The sequence below is a fragment of the Spinacia oleracea genome, chromosome 4, assembly GCF_020520425.1.
Source record: "Spinacia oleracea cultivar Varoflay chromosome 4, BTI_SOV_V1, whole genome shotgun sequence".
Classification (NCBI taxonomy): domain Eukaryota; kingdom Viridiplantae; phylum Streptophyta; class Magnoliopsida; order Caryophyllales; family Amaranthaceae; genus Spinacia; species Spinacia oleracea.
Window position 1 is genome coordinate 164,855,371 of NC_079490.1, and position 17,122 is coordinate 164,872,492.

The following is a 17,122-nucleotide window of genomic DNA, read 5'->3' on the forward strand; positions in this document are numbered from 1 at the left end:
GAATGAACGAAGTAAGCGTCAACAAAATAATCGTTAATATAGACCCAAAAACGGGTGTTAAAATTACATCTACTACACAAGTATTGGTGTTCCAAATAATTTCCAACCAACAACACCAAACTCAATTTTCTTAGAGTTTCTTGCTTTGCTCAACTCTCCTGCTTTGTTACTTTTTGAATCTCATATATTGAGAGTTCATACTTCATGCGTTCCTTAAATGCCGTACCATGATTGACTTTTACTCCTCTAACCCATTACTTTGACTCTTAATATCTTAAATTGTGTGTAAGTAAAAATAGTTAAAAAATTGATATTTAGAAAACTTATATCGATAAGAATTTAAGATGACTGCAGATGACTACAATTTTTTTACGTATGAATCACAAAAAATAGTCAAAGTCGTAGTGTGAATAGTGTAAAAACTAAATAATGTGATATTTACGGAACAGAGAAAGCATATGTTTTAAGAGTTTTGGAGATACATGTTTATCTTATCCATATTTTCTTGGAAAATTTGTAATTATTAATCCAACCTTTGCCCGGTTTTCTTTAATTAAGCCTATCTATGCGATATTTCTAAATAATCCAACCTTTATGACCCAACTACTATTATTAAGCCTAACAAGTTACTAACCTATATATGAGGGGATTACACAAGGCTACAAGACACGTAGATTATTTCCTAACAAAATCCATCAAATTAGATCATTGACACATGTGCATGATGTTCAAATCCGAAAAATAGTGTCCAGTGTGAATTACGGGCTTATTTTTTTGATAAGAAAATAAAACTAGGTAGACTACCTAGCTCACCATTTCGAATGAAATACATAGACTCCTAAATAAGAAATGAAATTGAAGAGAACATGGAAATTACGCTCTAACCTCAGCTTATGATAGGCCTATCAGATAAGATAATACTCCGTATACACGTTGTCCAATACAAGATTGATAGGCCCAACCCATAGTTTAGGTTTAAAAAAAGGTTTCAAATTTAGCCCACAAAATAGCCCATAAGTGACATGACGTAGTGAGTGTTTCATCACTTTCATAGTTTCAGACTTTCAGGTAGAGAAAGAGAGAGAAAGTTTGGGTACTGAAAATCTGAAGCTTTGAGTTTCTAAGCTGTCAACCCATTCTCCTTCTCGACTTCATAAGTATATTGCTTAAGGTAATCCTTAATTTGTTTATACTTTTGATTTTATTGTAATCTAAATTTCTTGCTAATTTGTGGGTTATTGTTTAGTTGAACCTAATTGTGTGATTATATTAGTCAAATCGAGCATTTCTTTAATTATGTGTGCATTTTGTTGGGTAAAGATTGCATCTTTTTGTTTCTGGGTTTCTCAATTGAACATTTTATTGTGGATCATAGTTTTATTAGGAGGGTTTCTTGTTAATTTTGCAGTTTTATTTAGTGGCCAATGATAAATTTAATTGCTTTGCGATCCTCTTGTTTCTGATTATATAATAAGGTGTCGTTTCAGGGGATAAAGTGTTAATGTTCTCCTTTTGATTAATTAAGTTACCTCGAGGTTGAACAACTCAAATTTTTATGAACTTAGCTGTGAGTATCTAATCTCAATTGATCATTAGTATAATTAACCTAACAAGATTAGAATGTGAGCTCAATTCATCCACCTATCCGAATTTAGACTCGAGTGCTAGGAATCGGTATGAGCTCCCTATGTTCAGACCTTTTTTTTTAACTGTTTGTGGTGGTGTAATTTGGACAAAGTGCTATGGTTCTCCTTGTGATTAATTAAGTTACCTCAAATCTGAGGTTGAACAACTCATTTTTTTATGAACTTAGCTGTGAGCCTGTGAGTATCTAATTTCAATTGATCATTAGTATAAATAACCTAAGAAGATTAGAATGTGAGCTCAATTTATCCATCTATCCGAAATTCCGGATCTAGACTCGAGTGCTAGGAATCGTATGAGCTCCCTATGTTCAAACCTCTTTTTAACTGTTGGTGGTGGTGGAATTTGGAGAGTGCAACTTTTCAAAGGTTAAATTTGTGTCCGAGTGAGACATTTTAGGTTCAATGTTTGTTATGCCGGATTGCGATTTAGAGGGCGGAATAGGAGTGAGGAGTTGATCAAAAGCTGAGGGGAGTCGAGAGAAGGGGGAAACATTTACCACTTCTTTGGATACCTCAAGTGAGGGGATGAAAAATGGAGAAGTGTATTTCAAAAGTTTGCGATTTCGTTTTGAGGGGCGGTCCTCCAGGGTAGTTGAAGCGTGTATTTCAAAAGTTTGCGATTTCAAATAGCCAAAACATGGTGAGGCGAGGGATCCCTGCCTCACCCCCCCCCCCCCCCCCCCCCCCATTTTGAAAAAAAAAAAACGTTTGTACCTTATATTTATTAGAAAAAGTAAATTAATACGGACTAACATGTCGACACCCCATTTCAAAAATGTCGACACCCCTATTCAAAAATTCGGGCTCCGCCACTGGTGGGGATATGAAGGAAACTCTTCTCCTTATCTTTGTGAATTAAATAGTCAAAATATGATGAGGCGGGGGATCCCTTCAATTCAAACACTATGAGTGTCTAGGTTCTTATGAATTATCCTTCCAATAACTTGATAGAAGTATCAATCTACTCTTCTTCACTTGGAGTTTGCCTCAATTCTTGTTCGCTCTTCTCCTTAACTCAGAACCTGTAGGACTGTAGCTACCATTTTATGCCATCTGAACAAGATTCGTGTATCCTACATTCCTACTCTGAGCTTTGATTACAGTTTCTTTGATCCAGGTACAAATTCATAGAGTTCAGTTAGAGGAGTCACAAAGAAAGTGTCCAAATGGATCCTCGATGTGTGAAGTGCGGTCGTAGGATTGAAAAGCTCTACGTTCAATATTCGCCAGGAAATATCCGGCTTTTAAAGTGCGGCAACTGCAAGTCAGTTGCCGATGAGTACATAGAATGCGAGCTCTTGATTCTCGTCATTGATTTGGTCCTTCACAAGCCTCAAGCTTACAGGCACTTGCTCTTCAACGTGCTCCATCACAATAATTCAGATTTTGACACCTTATTGTTCAAAGCATCCTTCTTTTACCTCTTTCTTGATGCTTACAAGTTATGGATTTTGAATGAGACCTCAAAAGAGTTGTCGGTTTTGAGATTGGGATTGAAAACTTTGGGATGTTCCCTTATAGGGAATCTGGTGTTCTTTTGTGTTCTTTTTGTGTTTTCAAGGAGAATTTTTACTTTTATAGAGGGTTTTTCCGGGTACAAAGATGTGTTGCTCACCGTGGTTGTTTCAAGTTACTTGAAGATTTATACGCTGTCCATGTTGGTCTGGGAATTCCCTGCTTCAATGGTTTATATCATTGATTTGTTTGTTATGTCATCTAATCTGGTAGCTCTACGGGTGATATCTGAATCCTCTTTTACTAAATGTGTCGGGTTGTGCCTCGGTGCTCATGCCATGAAGTTCTTTGTAAACTGGATGCTAAAATAGTGATGATGTTGCTGTTGAATTTTGGGTCATTAAACACTCATTCATTTACAGGATTCCATACTTTTATACTCGGTTATCGAGATATAGTGAATTGGGTGCTTTAAGATCTATTCGCGGTTATTGAACATGTTTAGAGAGAACACTCGTTTTTTATTTTGACTGAATGAATTATCTGGTTTCCTTGATCTAGAATAAAATGTGTTTATTATGTTGCACTTTGAGCACAATTTTTTTAGTAGCAGGTTGGTAACATCTAACATGGATTCTCAGAAGAATCCAGCTGAAACTAAATCATCTGCTACTGCACCAACTCCAGCAATTGCTTCATGTCGGAGGAAGAAGAAAGATGACGCGACTTTCCTAGAGGATTTAAAGGGCCATATTGATGAGTTTATCGATGCTTCCATGGATGAACATAAGTCATGCTTCACAAAAACCATTCAAAAGGTATGTTTTTTCGATTTCTATTAACCACATTTAGTGATATGATGTTTTAAATATTTTGTACTTAATTAATGCGCAAAACTCTTGTGTGAAGGGCAGATGTTTTCAATATCGAAGATAGTGGCACAACGGAATTCTGAGCAGCGGGAAGTAGAGAGTGTTCTACCACTTCAGACTACAGTCTCAAAGTAGACCATCTGAAAATACCCCTCTTTTTTTACCCCTGTTTATGTTAATAACGTATATTTATGATATTCTATCATCTAGGATAACTACGTCATCTTCAACAATATACTTGTGACTTATATTGTTCTTTCAGTATGTAATCTGGAATCAAATACTGATATTCACTTACAGCAATGTTTACTTCTTTGCAAATATGCTTCCTTTGTATCCTGTGCTTTAAAAATCTGTCTAAATTCTGAGGATATTCTAATTTATTGTTGGTATGCTTTGCATTTATGCTCTAAATTGGAGGAGATATCGGCCAGTTTTTCAATCTACCTATACACACACACTCTCGTTCTTTTTTATGTCACAAGCAACTTCTTACTTCTTTTTTTGGGGTCATTAACTAATTATCTGATCTAATATTCTAATGTTTAACAGTAAGTGTGAGATAGAGATGGCCTTACACTAAGACTTGCTCAAACTAATACTCCCTATGTCCCTTAATACTCGCACCGTTTTGATTTTTTTGCACTATTTCACATAATTCACTTTGACCCTATTGTATTTCTAGTATATATAAAAACAAATGTTAGTATATAATATATTGTTGGCTTCATCTTAATATATATTTTCAAAATATTTTTATAAGTTTTTATAATATGTAGTTAACGATATCGGTGGTCAAAGTTGTGCATTGACAAATGTGTCCAGTCAAAACGTTGCGAGTATTAAGCGACGGAGAGAGTATGATTCTTTATCGCTTATTCACCGGAATATTTTTTTTATTTCTCCGACAATGCTTAAATCATTACGAGTTTTGCTTATGGGTGAAATCTGAAATGTAGCAAACCACTCAAACAAATTCAAAATTTCATGCTTAGAGGACATACTAATAAACGAACTTAATCAAGTGCAAATTCATAAGAATCTAACTGCCTTTTCTTATTCTTATGTGATGAAAGCTAGATGCATAGGGCATAGGGGTGTTTAAAATCCGATCCGGTTCGGTCATCTGAAAAGTAGACCGAAAGCGGACCGAAATCCTTTAAATTTGGTTTCCCGATTTCCGGTCCGAACCGATTGACCTGTTTTCTATTTAAGTTATTTTCTATTATTTTCCTACTCTTTAGTCTTCTATATCCATTCCTACTCCCTTCAAAATGGAGAATGAAGTTTTAAAAGATTTTCTAACTATATTTTTTTTAGAAATAAATAACATCTAAAATTGTATGGAGGCAGTTTCAATAATTTCGGTCCAATTCAGTCTAAATCCAGGCCGGACCGGAATAACCGTTCCAAACCGGAATTTTTTCGGTCCGATCTTCAGTCTACATATTTTCTTGATTCCGGTTTGGGTCCGGTCCAGTCCAGTTTCGGACCTCATCTGAACCCTTTTCAAACATAAAAAGACGATGAAAAACAAAAGTTTCTGCTATTTGATTTAAGGTACACAACAAAGACAGACTGCCGGTGTCAAAAAAAAAAAACAACAAGTAGAGCAGAGTTAGGACGGAATTAGATGACAAGACATGAATCATTAGTTCAGATATTCAACAGAAAACTACAGCCAGATCATCAACTCCGTACTTGTTTTCTTTTTGGTGCGAATGGGTCACACCTCACAAGTCACAAGGGCAATATCTCAACATACAGTAGAGCATCAAAATGTACAATTTACCAAACACATGGACAAAAGATGAAGGTGAAGTTGTACTGTTTTTGGTGCATGAATTGTTTTTGTCAGATTTATCACCTGATTTCCTGCAGGTAACATAACAGCAGATCAACTGATTCAACTCTGTTACAATTGGACTGGGTCTGAATGCAGATTTTTTACAGCTTTGTTTCAGTAATTTAACTGCCTCCCAGTTTATAATCAGCTTTAGCCTCTCAAGTCCCCAAACCATGTTTTTCCCCCCCACCTGCAACAAAAGAAGGGTAAGTTATGGACGAATCCGAAACCAGGAAAAACAACAACAGCAATGAATTATGAACATGAATTTCATCAACTTGATTGTTATGGAAAGACATGGACTACGTAGCCATCACAAATTATATTCCCAAGGAGAATTATTCGTACGATTGCGAAAAGAGAGAAAAAAAAACAAAAGATAATTAGCAAGGGGGGTTTAAAATGTTGAAGATTTTCCCCAGGAAAAATATGAAACAGGACTTTAAAGTTTAAAGGAAAAGATAGTATGCCTAAATTAACACTTTTATTATGAGAGTGACTGCACAAATGAGAGGTGCAACAAGAATCCATGCCCCACAGCAACTCATTTTTGTCTAGCTAAATTTAGCATCAAAAATTAATTGTCTACCCTACTCTTTTGTGGGTATTATTCAGATAATGATGGAATAATCGTGTACTTAATGTCCTGATCTCATCTTAAGCTTTAGAAATGACAAGCAGTAAAGCTAAAATATAGTAAAATTTAAGCAATCGGATAACACTAGCTTTAGTACTGCAGTTGTAATGGAAGAAGCACCATTTGTCACTGATAGCTTAGAAGTTACCAATCAGAGTGCCACCTTCTGAAATTCGGAGAATATTATCACCTAAAACCTCCAAACACAAAAATCTAGTCACTTTTCATGGAATCAATGCGAAAGTATGAGCAAAATCATATACTACATACGCTCCAAATATCGCTTCAACTTTATTGACGGAGTAAAACACTTGCATCAGCAGATATTTGATGTACAGAGTCCTTTATACTTATCAAATGTAGTGTGTTTAAGAAGAGTACGGAGTACTATATAATTATTCAACTCTTTTTATTCAACTCAATCCACTAATCAAGATGTAGCATCCAAAATTCCTTTCTGAGATTCGTGTCAATGATATCAGCATTTCATCCTTGTGCCATTGAAGAGCCACATTGAGTGGAAGTTTTCTGTAAAGTTCAGGTTCCTGGGACCCTTATCTCAAATAGAAAAGGGTGGCCATAATCTGGTAGAATATGCACTAATCTCACTGTTCTGTAATTCATCTAATTAACTAGGGATGTGGGTAGATACTAGCCACATTTGTCTATATGAGACGAAGCATATATAAGTATATATAAACAAAAATGTTAAGGTAAGCCATCTAATTAACTAGGGCTGTAGGCAGATACTAGCCAAGAGCATAGTAAGGAATCCATAATTCCATATACATTAGCTTCTAGATGAAATGGACTGGATGATAAGGATTCCCTCCCACCTTGAAAAGATGCATTTTGGTGCTGCAATAAGAGATACCTAGAAAATTGCAGGAAATGATGGACTTTCAACAATCTCTGATTTCTAGCAACTAGCCAACTCTGATACAATGAGATCCAAAGTTTGCGACTATAACTCATTAGCTTCTAACTAATCATAAATTAAATGAACTGGTAGACATTCCCTTCTTATATATGAGTGTCTAATATCCAAGGAGCAGAGTAGAAGACTTGTTAGATCCATTAGTACTTATTTGGTTGAACGAAATATGATCATACCATGTCATTTGGGCAAGAGAAGTCTCACCCCCAGAAACAACTTCACCCAATTCCCCATTTTTGTTTATTTCAGCAGCGTAGCTGTTACCCCTACATGGCTACATAGCCTACAGACTTTGAAGTTTCGACAACAGCATGACATTTATTTGTTAAACCTTACCCATGAAGAACTGTATTCAAGGGAATTAGGCCATTCATACATCCTAACCCTATGAATCATCATCCATTTCAAATCCTCCAACTTGCAGTTCCCTGAGTACATATCCTCATTCTAAATGTAATGAAAAGGTTTTGGTGAAGTCTAGTTGGCATATTATTCCAACAGTACCACAGGTTTGTGCTCAAGCAACTTGCAAGATGACTTCAAACTCCCTCATTACCAGTCTTCCCTCATCTGGTATCCTTTCCATTCCCACCTCTCATATCAATGTGGATGGTCCCTTTATTCGATTTGAGCTGAAATATTCGATGATCAAAACAATTCACTCTTAAGAACTGACAACCATTGTCCACAATTTATCTAGTTGCTAATGATTCAATTTCTAATCAACTCTGTTTACTAAATCTGCTCAAGTTGAAGCCTAGTGTGTATCTGTGAATAGCATTTTTAGGTCGCCCAAGATCATGAGGAACAAGAATAAGATTGCTTATAAATAATTTGAAAGTACTCCAGTCATCACTACTTCACTAGCACAGTGATTTTTAACATCCTACATATAAAACCAATATTTTAAGCCAGATATTACATTTAAGATGATGCACAATTAGTATTTAGTTAAGTCTCACGTAACTGTCTCCTGCATAGTTTGCCAAGAAAACCTGCAAAAATATTTTGTTATGGAAAGTAATTGCCAGTCATAGATGTCATGGTGGATATTATCACTATCATTATCTACCCTAATCTGAAACGATTTAGCAAAATGTCCACTATTAATAGAGAAATCATAACAAAATCCGTGAAAATAATTCAAGTGGACTAAAAGAACTGCCACATACTTGCATAAGGTCTTATGAGAGATTCCATTAGGTATTCGTATGTACCATCAGGTAGCCCATGGCTATAGCAGTAGCTGTTAGGATATGAATACACATGATTATGGAGTTCAATCAGCACAACCTAGTTAGAGGTAAAAGACATGGTGATGGGCAAAGCCACATTAAACTTTATGCTGAGCTAAAAGAGGTTCTATTCTGAATCATTTTTCATTATAGAAGGGGAATGACTATAAATGGTTAAAAGAAGCTATAAATTAGAACTTACCAGCAACTAACCTGAATACAAGTTGGGAAAGCACAACTGGCTTCAATTATCCACTCTATAGCGACAGCTAACGACAAAGAAAATTGATTTAGCAACAGCTTAAATTATTGCAAAATAAACAATAAAAAGGTAACAGTAATTTGTGCTTTCAGACTGTTTTAACAACAAAGTATTGGATAAAATATCAATTCATGGTCCGTGCACCAAAAGAGTTAGTTAATGATGCGCTTGTGGACAAAAACCAGATTGGTGAACAAAATCCCTGAACAATCATATCCCTACAATGTGTTTCCGGTATGGGGAATTGACTTGCATGATATGAAGGGCAAGGGAAATTTAAGGATGAAGAATAGTCATGGTACGAGTGCCAGACTTCAGAATCCGCTTAGCTTTGGAAGTGCATTTATGTGTTAAGATGTTAAATCTGAAACCTTTGTGGGATAACAACAAAAGGCTTAAGTCTTAACATATTTTGGCTACCACAGTCAGACAATTTGGGGAGAGGGGTGGGGGGGGGGGGGGGGGGGGGGGGGGGGGGGTGGGGGGGGCTGATTAGTGTTGACAGTACACATTGTCATCCCATCCCAAAAATCCAATAAAATTTAGTTATCGCGACACTCAATCATATTTGAGGGTTAACATATTAGCTCATTTGCTCGACTTAAATTCAGATAACTAAAAGGACCTCATTATCAACTGAATATTCCAGTCTAATTACCATGAACTAGACTAACACTCTTGGTTAACTAACCACTAACAAAAATAACTGATTGCTCAACCTAAATACTAAAGGGGTAGGTAACTCTAGCTTGATGACATCATGTAACCATCTATGATGTGAAGTAAAGGATTCCTAAAGAAATGAGTGTACGGACTAATCTGGTTAGCTAGACAGCTTGAAATGTTGTTCAGGACAAAGTACAATAAAAGAGATCACTTGCGATAAGGAGGATTGAAAAAGATTTTCTACACAACAGCTCCTTTGACAATAGAAATAGTAAGCATATGATTAACTAGCCTGTGGTGTGGCTCACTTATGAAGGTGGAATGATTGTGAATCTTGCCAGGCCCACGCAATAAAACAGGAAAGCACCCTTGCATAAAAGTCCTGAAACATAGGCCGGAATGCATGCTCAGAGAAAGCTACATCTTATATCACCTACTTATCCCATTAAACCCTCCCTAAATAAAAATGACCGTTAATTAAAGACATTGGTGAATGCCATAAACCAAACGCACATTCTTCTGCTGCTTCCCATGGGACATCGTGAATATATTTGAGACAACGTAAGTCTTGGGTTTTCTTAAAAAGACATAATGTCTCTGGTTTGGTTAGCTATTATATTCTTAAGTCAAAGAAAATGGACTTTTGTTGTACTTAAAAATAAACAAAGACACATTATTCTATAACCGTTTGAAGGGTTAATAATTGTAGAGATCTGACTAGTAATTTACGGGCAAACGTACTACTCGTTAGGATCTTAACGCGGTAAGCAGAACGTGAAAGAAAACAAGAAGATTAGCAATAAGCCAATAAGAGATACTGATTCTTCTACCTGGGCAATAGTTTTTCCCTCTTCCTACAGCATATTCCTGTGGTTCCTAGGGAAGCAAATCACTGAAATACATTTTTTTGAAGACCTTTTGAAAAATAACTTTGCCCAACTGGCATTACCCCACATTTACCTCTACACCACTATAAAGAGCAGGCATTGCAACCTCTAGCTCATACCATATCATCAACTTATTTTTACTGCTTATCATTCCCAAAGTGCTATTCTTCCTTCTCCAAAACATCTACAAAAACGGAGTTTGGAGCATTCTCATTAGGCTCATTTAATTATCCCTCCAAAAACAACTTCTTTAACCTAACAAATGGCATCAGGCTCAATGTCCACTCGTGGAAACGGATCCTCTTGGACTCCACAGCAAAACAAGGCCTTTGAAAGGGCCTTAGCTGTCTACGACAGAGATACTCCCGACCGCTGGCACAATATAGCCAGAGCAGTTGGTGGGAAAACTGCTGAAGAGGTAAAGAGGCATTATGATGACCTCTTGGAGGACATCAAAAACATTGAGGCCGGCCAAGTGCCCTTTCCTAACTACAGAAATGTTGGGAATTGACGAATTGAGACTTGAGTCTGAGTAACAAAGGTATAATATAATCTTAATCCTAGTCTCCCCATTGTATTTTAGACAAATCACAGTTCGTTCTCTGTTTGATTTCAGGTTTTTTTTTCATCTTTGACTTTTACGTTTATGAACCAAATTTGTTTCCACAATTAGCAACAAAAAGATACTTCTATGAACCTAAACAAATAGCACACACAAAAAGTGACTGAAAAGTTAGTATTAACTCATTGTCAAAATCAAAATAGACCTACCAAGAAGACTTATAAACTTCAAATAGGATTTGAAAGTAACCCAATTTAGGTTGCCTAACTTAACAAATAACAACTAATCGCAAAATCCGAACTTGTTAAGACCTGCTAACCTACTTGCCCACTAGACTTTCTTCAAAAAATGGTTCTACTTACATAGCAACATTCACCAATAATAACACTAAATTGATACATAACATCAGAAAGTCAGAAACTACCTAGAAGGTTACCATAATTACTGTTCGAACCGAAACGTACCAATAAGCCTCGATTAAAGTATCCTAATCAGGGTTTTGCCCCCCTATTATGGAAAGGCATCTTACAGACCCAATTATGCAACCATTATCATCGGGTATCTAAAAAACATTAGATTAATCCGCAAGCAACGTATAATGACAACATATACTACTTAGATACCCACAATAATTTATTAAGTTATAACAACTAATCCCACTAGTATTCCCATAATAGTAAGTAACAATCTTGTTTCTAACGTTAATTGTTGTCTTATGCAGGATTAAGAGTCTAGTTGCGCCGCGCTGTTGTTGAAGATAGATCTCATTGAATAAAACAATTAGTCAGTCAATTAATTAAATTAACTGATCCAATTAGCTAGCTAGCCCTTAGTAAATTACAGTTTACTACTGGTTTTAATTTCCTAATTAATGTGTTCTGTGTAGCATTTTATCGAACACTTAATCTGCAATCCTCTTTATTCCTAATTTGTAAGAGATTATCAGATTGAATATGAATTTCGGCATTATATTGAGTAGAATTATCCATGTTTTTAACAATTAGCAAATAATCATGCTTAATTATAGAAATTACGAAATTTAATAATTGATCAAAAAAAGCTAGGGTTTGAAGAAATCTCACCGACTAACTCCAGTTTGAATTCCAACTGCAAGCTGATTTGAATTAGATGTTGACCGGATTTGATTAAAGTCTTTAGAAATGCTAAGATTTTATTGCGAGGGAGCGAAAAAGAGTTAAAGAGATAGAAACGGCGGGAAGTTTGAAATGGGGGTGTGGGATGTTGAAACTCCAATTCCTTTTGTCAATCTTTTCTAGTTAACGTTTATAATTGACAACTGAGATCAACAAAAAAAAAAGTTGATAAATTAGAGTGAGTGATAATGACTTAGCAAGCCACAATAAGCTTGTTTATTGATAAATACGAACTAACCGAGAGTGATGGATAGCTCAGTTGGTTAGAGCTTTCATCTCGGTTCCAGGTGATTCTGGGATCGATTCCCATCGCCGCCCTTGTGGCTCATTTGCGCACACACCAAAAAAAAAAATACGAACTAACCTATTGGTCAAAGATATATCCCGTAAGTATCCGAAAAAATAATCGGATTAGCTTCAAGTAGCTCAATATTAGAGCTATTCATACTCGAGTACTAAATTACTGATACTACTCCCTCCGTCCCTTAATATTCGCACCAGTTTGACCTGTGCGGAGTTTAATACATTTGAATTGACTTATTAATTTAATTGGTGTTAGTTGAATGTTGATAGTGGGTTTTTTTTTTAATATAGTTAGTGGGAAATGTGTAAGGCGTGGAAAGTGGTGAGTGGAGATGTGAATTTTTAAATAATATTTTGTAGAGAGTAGGGGTAGTAGGTAAGTGTGAGAAATAATATAATGTTGGTAAAGATTTTCATTTATAGAAGCGGTACAAGTATTAAGGGACGACCCGAAAAGGAAATCGGTGGAGTATTAAAGGACGGAGGGAGTAGTTAGGAACTTTATTAATCCAAACTATTAACTTGGTACTTATTTTACGTGGGGTGGTAAATGTTTACTTGCAGTAAAATATATATTCGCACGTACGAATAACTAATTAACAACATGTACTTTGTACCTAAGAGCATCAATACTAGCTCACTCTTAAGTCTTAACCCCTTCTTAAAAAGAGAGGAAATTTAAGAGTTAGCTCTTAATAAAAAAACCTAACTCTTATTTAGAGGTTGATTAAGACATACTCTAAATAAAAGGTATCTCTTAGAAATAAGGGTGGAGTGAAATGGATGATTGTGGGGATATTGCGCATGTTTTTGACATTTTTGTTTAAAAAAAACATGTAAAAGGTGTTTAAGAGGTAGTAAATAAGAGATAGTTATTTCTTGGATTTTTTATAGATAACTCTTATTAAGAGAATGTTATGAGCTGGATGAAGAGAGAGATTAAGAATGGGTAAATAAGAGTGGCCATTACAATTGAGAGGAAGTAAAAACCTCGGTCTGTTATATCAAAAAAATTCAATGAAATGGTACATGTTTTAATCGAAATGGTACATATTTTAATCGAGGTACTTTGTTTTTAATGAAATAATATTCTTTTTAACGAAATGATACATGTTTTTATCAAAATGGTACTCTATTTAACGAAATGATACTTTTTGTTTAATGAATGGTACTTTTTTTAAAAGAAATGGTGCATATTTGGCTGTGATGTGTTTGTTCAGCATGCCGCATCTCCGCCCTCTTACAATTGATGCTCTAAGAATAAATTTCTCTAAATCACGAGTAATGTAAGCACGTACTCCGCATTCCGTACCATAGTGTGCAACACTTATCCCCCTAACAAAATGTTTACTCCTACTGTCCTACCATGCACAACTTTTAGCAGTTCACCAACAAACAATAAGGAGTAAAAAAAACTACAGTACATACAAGTGTAAAGAACGTGATGTACTGATGTCCATGTCCATGTCCATCGCCAGATAATAGAGGACAAATGAGAGGCTATTCATCTTCTTTTCACCTAATTTTTACCACTTTTGGCTATGTTCTTTAATTTGGGCCTAACATGCTTCCTACCCATTTGTACAGTGCGATTTTTGCTAATAATAAGCCCGAACAACTCGTTCAAAACTTGACTACTTCTCCGTATCCAAATTAGTTGATTTAGAATCAGTTATAACCACTTTTGTAGCTTACACAAATTTAAAAAATATTTTCATCAAATCATCAATTAGTTAGGAAAATATATATTTGGTTGACCCTAAGGGTTGACAACTCCTAAGATACATACTTCCTCCGAGCCTAAATGTTATTCCCGTTTGTCATTTTACGCGGTTATTAAGGAAAAAGAAACATTATAACATTAACTATTATTGATGTAGTTTTATGGGGAATTGTTGCTTTTTTATTCAATTTTCACAAAAACAAAATAGTTGAACCAATAGAATTTAAGGAATAAAAATGCTATTAATCCATCCAAACTTAAACCTTATTTTGGGACACTAAAAAAGGAAACGGGCATAACATTTAGATTCGGAGGGAGTATAAGCATAAAATAATATATAAGCATAATATAACATTTAGATTCCAATCAAAATTCAATATTGAAAGAGTTACTAACCCTTAGGGTCACTCTATCATTGTCCAGTTAGTTACCCAGAACAATTACTCCCTCCGTTTTTTTTTAAAATACAATTCTCTAATTTCCACAAAAAATAAATTCGAGTTTTCCATAATGAGTAAATAAATTCAGGAAAAAGTATAATTTATAACTAAAATAAGTTGAATTTTAATGAGTTCAGAAAATGATAATACTAAAATTTAAATAAATTAGAAAATAATGATACGAATCAGAATCAACTAATTAAAACAAAAAACTGCTGAAACTGAAGGAATCCAAGAAGCACTGCTAAATTATCTCACTTAATTTTAAATTAGTTTGATTCCACATTATTACAATTAATTATTCTTAAGATAACAATTTAAGCCAATTAAAATTCATGTGCATTGTTCATCCGAATTGAAAGGTTAGAACTAGGTGGTTCTTATTTTGTATTTTGAAGGCTTTGGCTTGTAAAGTTATCGACAAATTAGACCAAATTAAGCGAATCAAGAGCAAATCACTAAGATTCCTAGAATAATTTAAGCATTTTAATAACAGGAAAAATAAAATGAGACAGAAATATTTCAACAAAGGAAAAATGGATTTTGGTAATCAATCCTTTTCATTACTTCCAAGGTTGAAACTATCGTTCTAATTACAAACTAACAGTAACACCCTCAATCAAAAGTAACCGATCAAAATCAAGTACCCAAAACAGTAACATGGAAACAACCAAACAGTAACAATGACGGCAAAAGTAACATAAATCTAGCTTTTGTTTAACCCGAAAGTAAAAAGCTTGTGGATAAAAACAACCATCACAAATCAACCCTAATTCCTCCAGTTTCCACCAGTGTCACCACGGGAGGAGTATCGGTCACCACCACCGCCGTAACCTCCACCTCCGTAGCCACCCTCACGACGGCCACCACCGTAGCCACCTTCACCTCCATATCCACCACCACCACCACCTCCGTATCCACCACGGCTGTATCCTCCTTCACGGCGACCACCACCGCCGTTGTAGCCTCCACCGCCACCTCCGCCGCGGTATCCACCTCCACCACCACCTCCGCCGCTGCGAGATTGGGCCTCGTTAACAGTAATTTGACGGCCGTCGAGATCAGATCCGTTCATTGCTTGGATCGCAGCGTCAAGTTCATCTTTGCTTGAGAAAGTCACAAATCCAAATCCTCTAGATCTGCCAGTTTCTCTGTCATTAATCACCTGAGATTCGATCGATAACGTCAGATCACATAAAAAATCAATCAAAATTCGATCGAAAATCCAATCACATAAAACAAAAATTGATCGTTCCGTCTTCCAATAGACATACCGTTTCCGGATATCATCATCATAAAAGAACAGATCAAGTAACAATAGTAACAACAGTAACAGATCAAAGTAACAGAATTTTCAGATTAATCAAAGTAACAGAATCATCGAATTTCTTTTTTTTCTATTTTTTCAATCAAAGTAACAAGAAACCTTCGAATCAGTAACTTGGCCGAACTGAGAGAAAGCTCTGTTAAGAGCTTCGTCATCGGTGGCCCATGCAAGGCCGCCGACGAAACATCTGAATTCACCGTCACCGGACATTTTGAGGAACTAGAAAAATATGAAACCCTAGAAATTAATTGAGGAAGAAGAGGGGAATAGAGAGCACGATGAATTGAGGAGGATGGAGTGGTGTTTATATAGGACGAGGGGGGTAGGGTTTGAGGCTACGCTAGACCGTTTTAAGGTTGCCTAGGGTTAAGATGTGACGCAACGCAAGTTGGATTAATCTTGGTTTAAGAAGATATTTTTAGATTTAAAAAAAAAATATCTTGTGGTCTTATCATAGCTTTGGCTTTACGCTCGTGAATCGTTATCGTGATCTTTAGTGATGCAATTTGACTATTTCTCCACCTGAAAAAGATAAGGAGTACTCCCTTCCACAATAAATTATCTCCTACTTTTTGGTTTCAAAATATAATTCTCATCGATATTACATTTGATAAATTAGTCGGTCGCATTTGCATTAATTGATGAATTATAATTCTCGACTTTGGAATTTTTTTTATTTTTTTTAATTATGGATTTAAATTTATTTTGTCCGTAAAGCAACACGAATAACAAAATTAATGTGACGGATAAATAAATTGGTCTATATTTTCTTTTCATATTATAATTATTATATTTAGGACTTGGGTGTGAGGGATTGATCGTGAAATTTTTAAAGTAAAACATGCATGTGTAATCAATATGACATCTTTATATTTGTGAAGTGTATTCATTATTAAACTCAATTTATTTAGGGGGCGTTTGATTCGCACACTGGTATGTGATTGGTATCATACATAATATCTAGGTGATACGAATTTGAACTTGATCCTTAATACCATGTGTTTGATTCAGTTCAGGGTTGAGCTTTTCCTATTTGATACCTGGATTAAATGTATAAGCCAATTACCTACCTCCTCCCCTAGATTTCTAAATCTCATATTTCATGGAGTATGGTTTTAAGCTCTTAAATTTTCCAAACAAACACATAAAAGGGGTTTAAAGTTTTAGACC

The 17,122-nt window shown here is 35.5% G+C and overlaps 4 protein-coding genes across 10 annotated transcripts; 2 read left to right on the forward strand and 2 right to left on the reverse strand.

The window, feature by feature from the left end:
- The first annotated feature begins 1,027 nt into the window (after positions 1 to 1,027).
- LOC110787333 (uncharacterized) lies at positions 1,028 to 4,296 on the forward strand. Of its 6 annotated transcripts, none has more exons than XR_008932132.1 (3): positions 1,028 to 1,171; positions 2,750 to 3,919; positions 4,011 to 4,296. XR_008932132.1 is itself a non-coding variant. In XM_021991959.2 (3 exons), the coding sequence occupies exons 2-3, from the start codon at positions 3,731 to 3,733 to the stop codon at positions 4,106 to 4,108; spliced, it is 282 nt and encodes a 93-aa protein (XP_021847651.2). In that variant the 5' UTR covers positions 1,028 to 1,171; positions 3,709 to 3,730; the 3' UTR covers positions 4,109 to 4,296. The 6 variants fall into 6 exon arrangements, 4 of the variants coding, with proteins under 4 accessions (XP_021847651.2, XP_021847648.2, XP_021847658.2 ...); XR_008932131.1 differs by having other exon boundaries at positions 2,764 to 3,919; XM_021991959.2 differs by having other exon boundaries at positions 3,709 to 3,919; positions 4,016 to 4,296.
- Positions 4,297 to 5,500: 1,204 nt separating this feature from the next.
- LOC110787320 (uncharacterized) lies at positions 5,501 to 12,384 on the reverse strand. Of its 2 annotated transcripts, XM_056842071.1 has the most exons (5): positions 12,088 to 12,384; positions 9,865 to 9,938; positions 8,831 to 8,897; positions 8,566 to 8,639; positions 5,501 to 6,009 (listed from the first exon to the last, which is right to left on the reverse strand). In XM_056842071.1, the coding sequence occupies exons 2-5, from the start codon at positions 9,929 to 9,931 to the stop codon at positions 5,978 to 5,980; spliced, it is 240 nt and encodes a 79-aa protein (XP_056698049.1). In that variant the 5' UTR covers positions 9,932 to 9,938; positions 12,088 to 12,384; the 3' UTR covers positions 5,501 to 5,977. The 2 variants fall into 2 exon arrangements, with proteins under 2 accessions (XP_056698049.1, XP_056698048.1); XM_056842070.1 differs by lacking the exon at positions 8,566 to 8,639 and having other exon boundaries at positions 8,842 to 8,897; positions 12,088 to 12,377.
- On the forward strand, positions 10,547 to 11,986 carry LOC110787313 (protein RADIALIS-like 2). Its single transcript, XM_021991928.2, has 2 exons — positions 10,547 to 10,984; positions 11,727 to 11,986. Exon 1 carries the CDS (start codon positions 10,706 to 10,708, stop codon positions 10,952 to 10,954), a length of 249 nt encoding a protein of 82 aa, XP_021847620.1. The 5' UTR covers positions 10,547 to 10,705; the 3' UTR covers positions 10,955 to 10,984; positions 11,727 to 11,986.
- A 2,761-nt stretch (positions 12,385 to 15,145) lies between the features above and the next one.
- Positions 15,146 to 16,449, reverse strand: LOC110787302 (glycine-rich RNA-binding, abscisic acid-inducible protein). Its single transcript, XM_021991919.2, has 2 exons — positions 16,052 to 16,449; positions 15,146 to 15,790 (listed from the first exon to the last, which is right to left on the reverse strand). Exons 1-2 carry the CDS (start codon positions 16,160 to 16,162, stop codon positions 15,395 to 15,397), a joined length of 507 nt encoding a protein of 168 aa, XP_021847611.1. The 5' UTR covers positions 16,163 to 16,449; the 3' UTR covers positions 15,146 to 15,394.
- Positions 16,450 to 17,122: the final 673 nt, after the last annotated feature.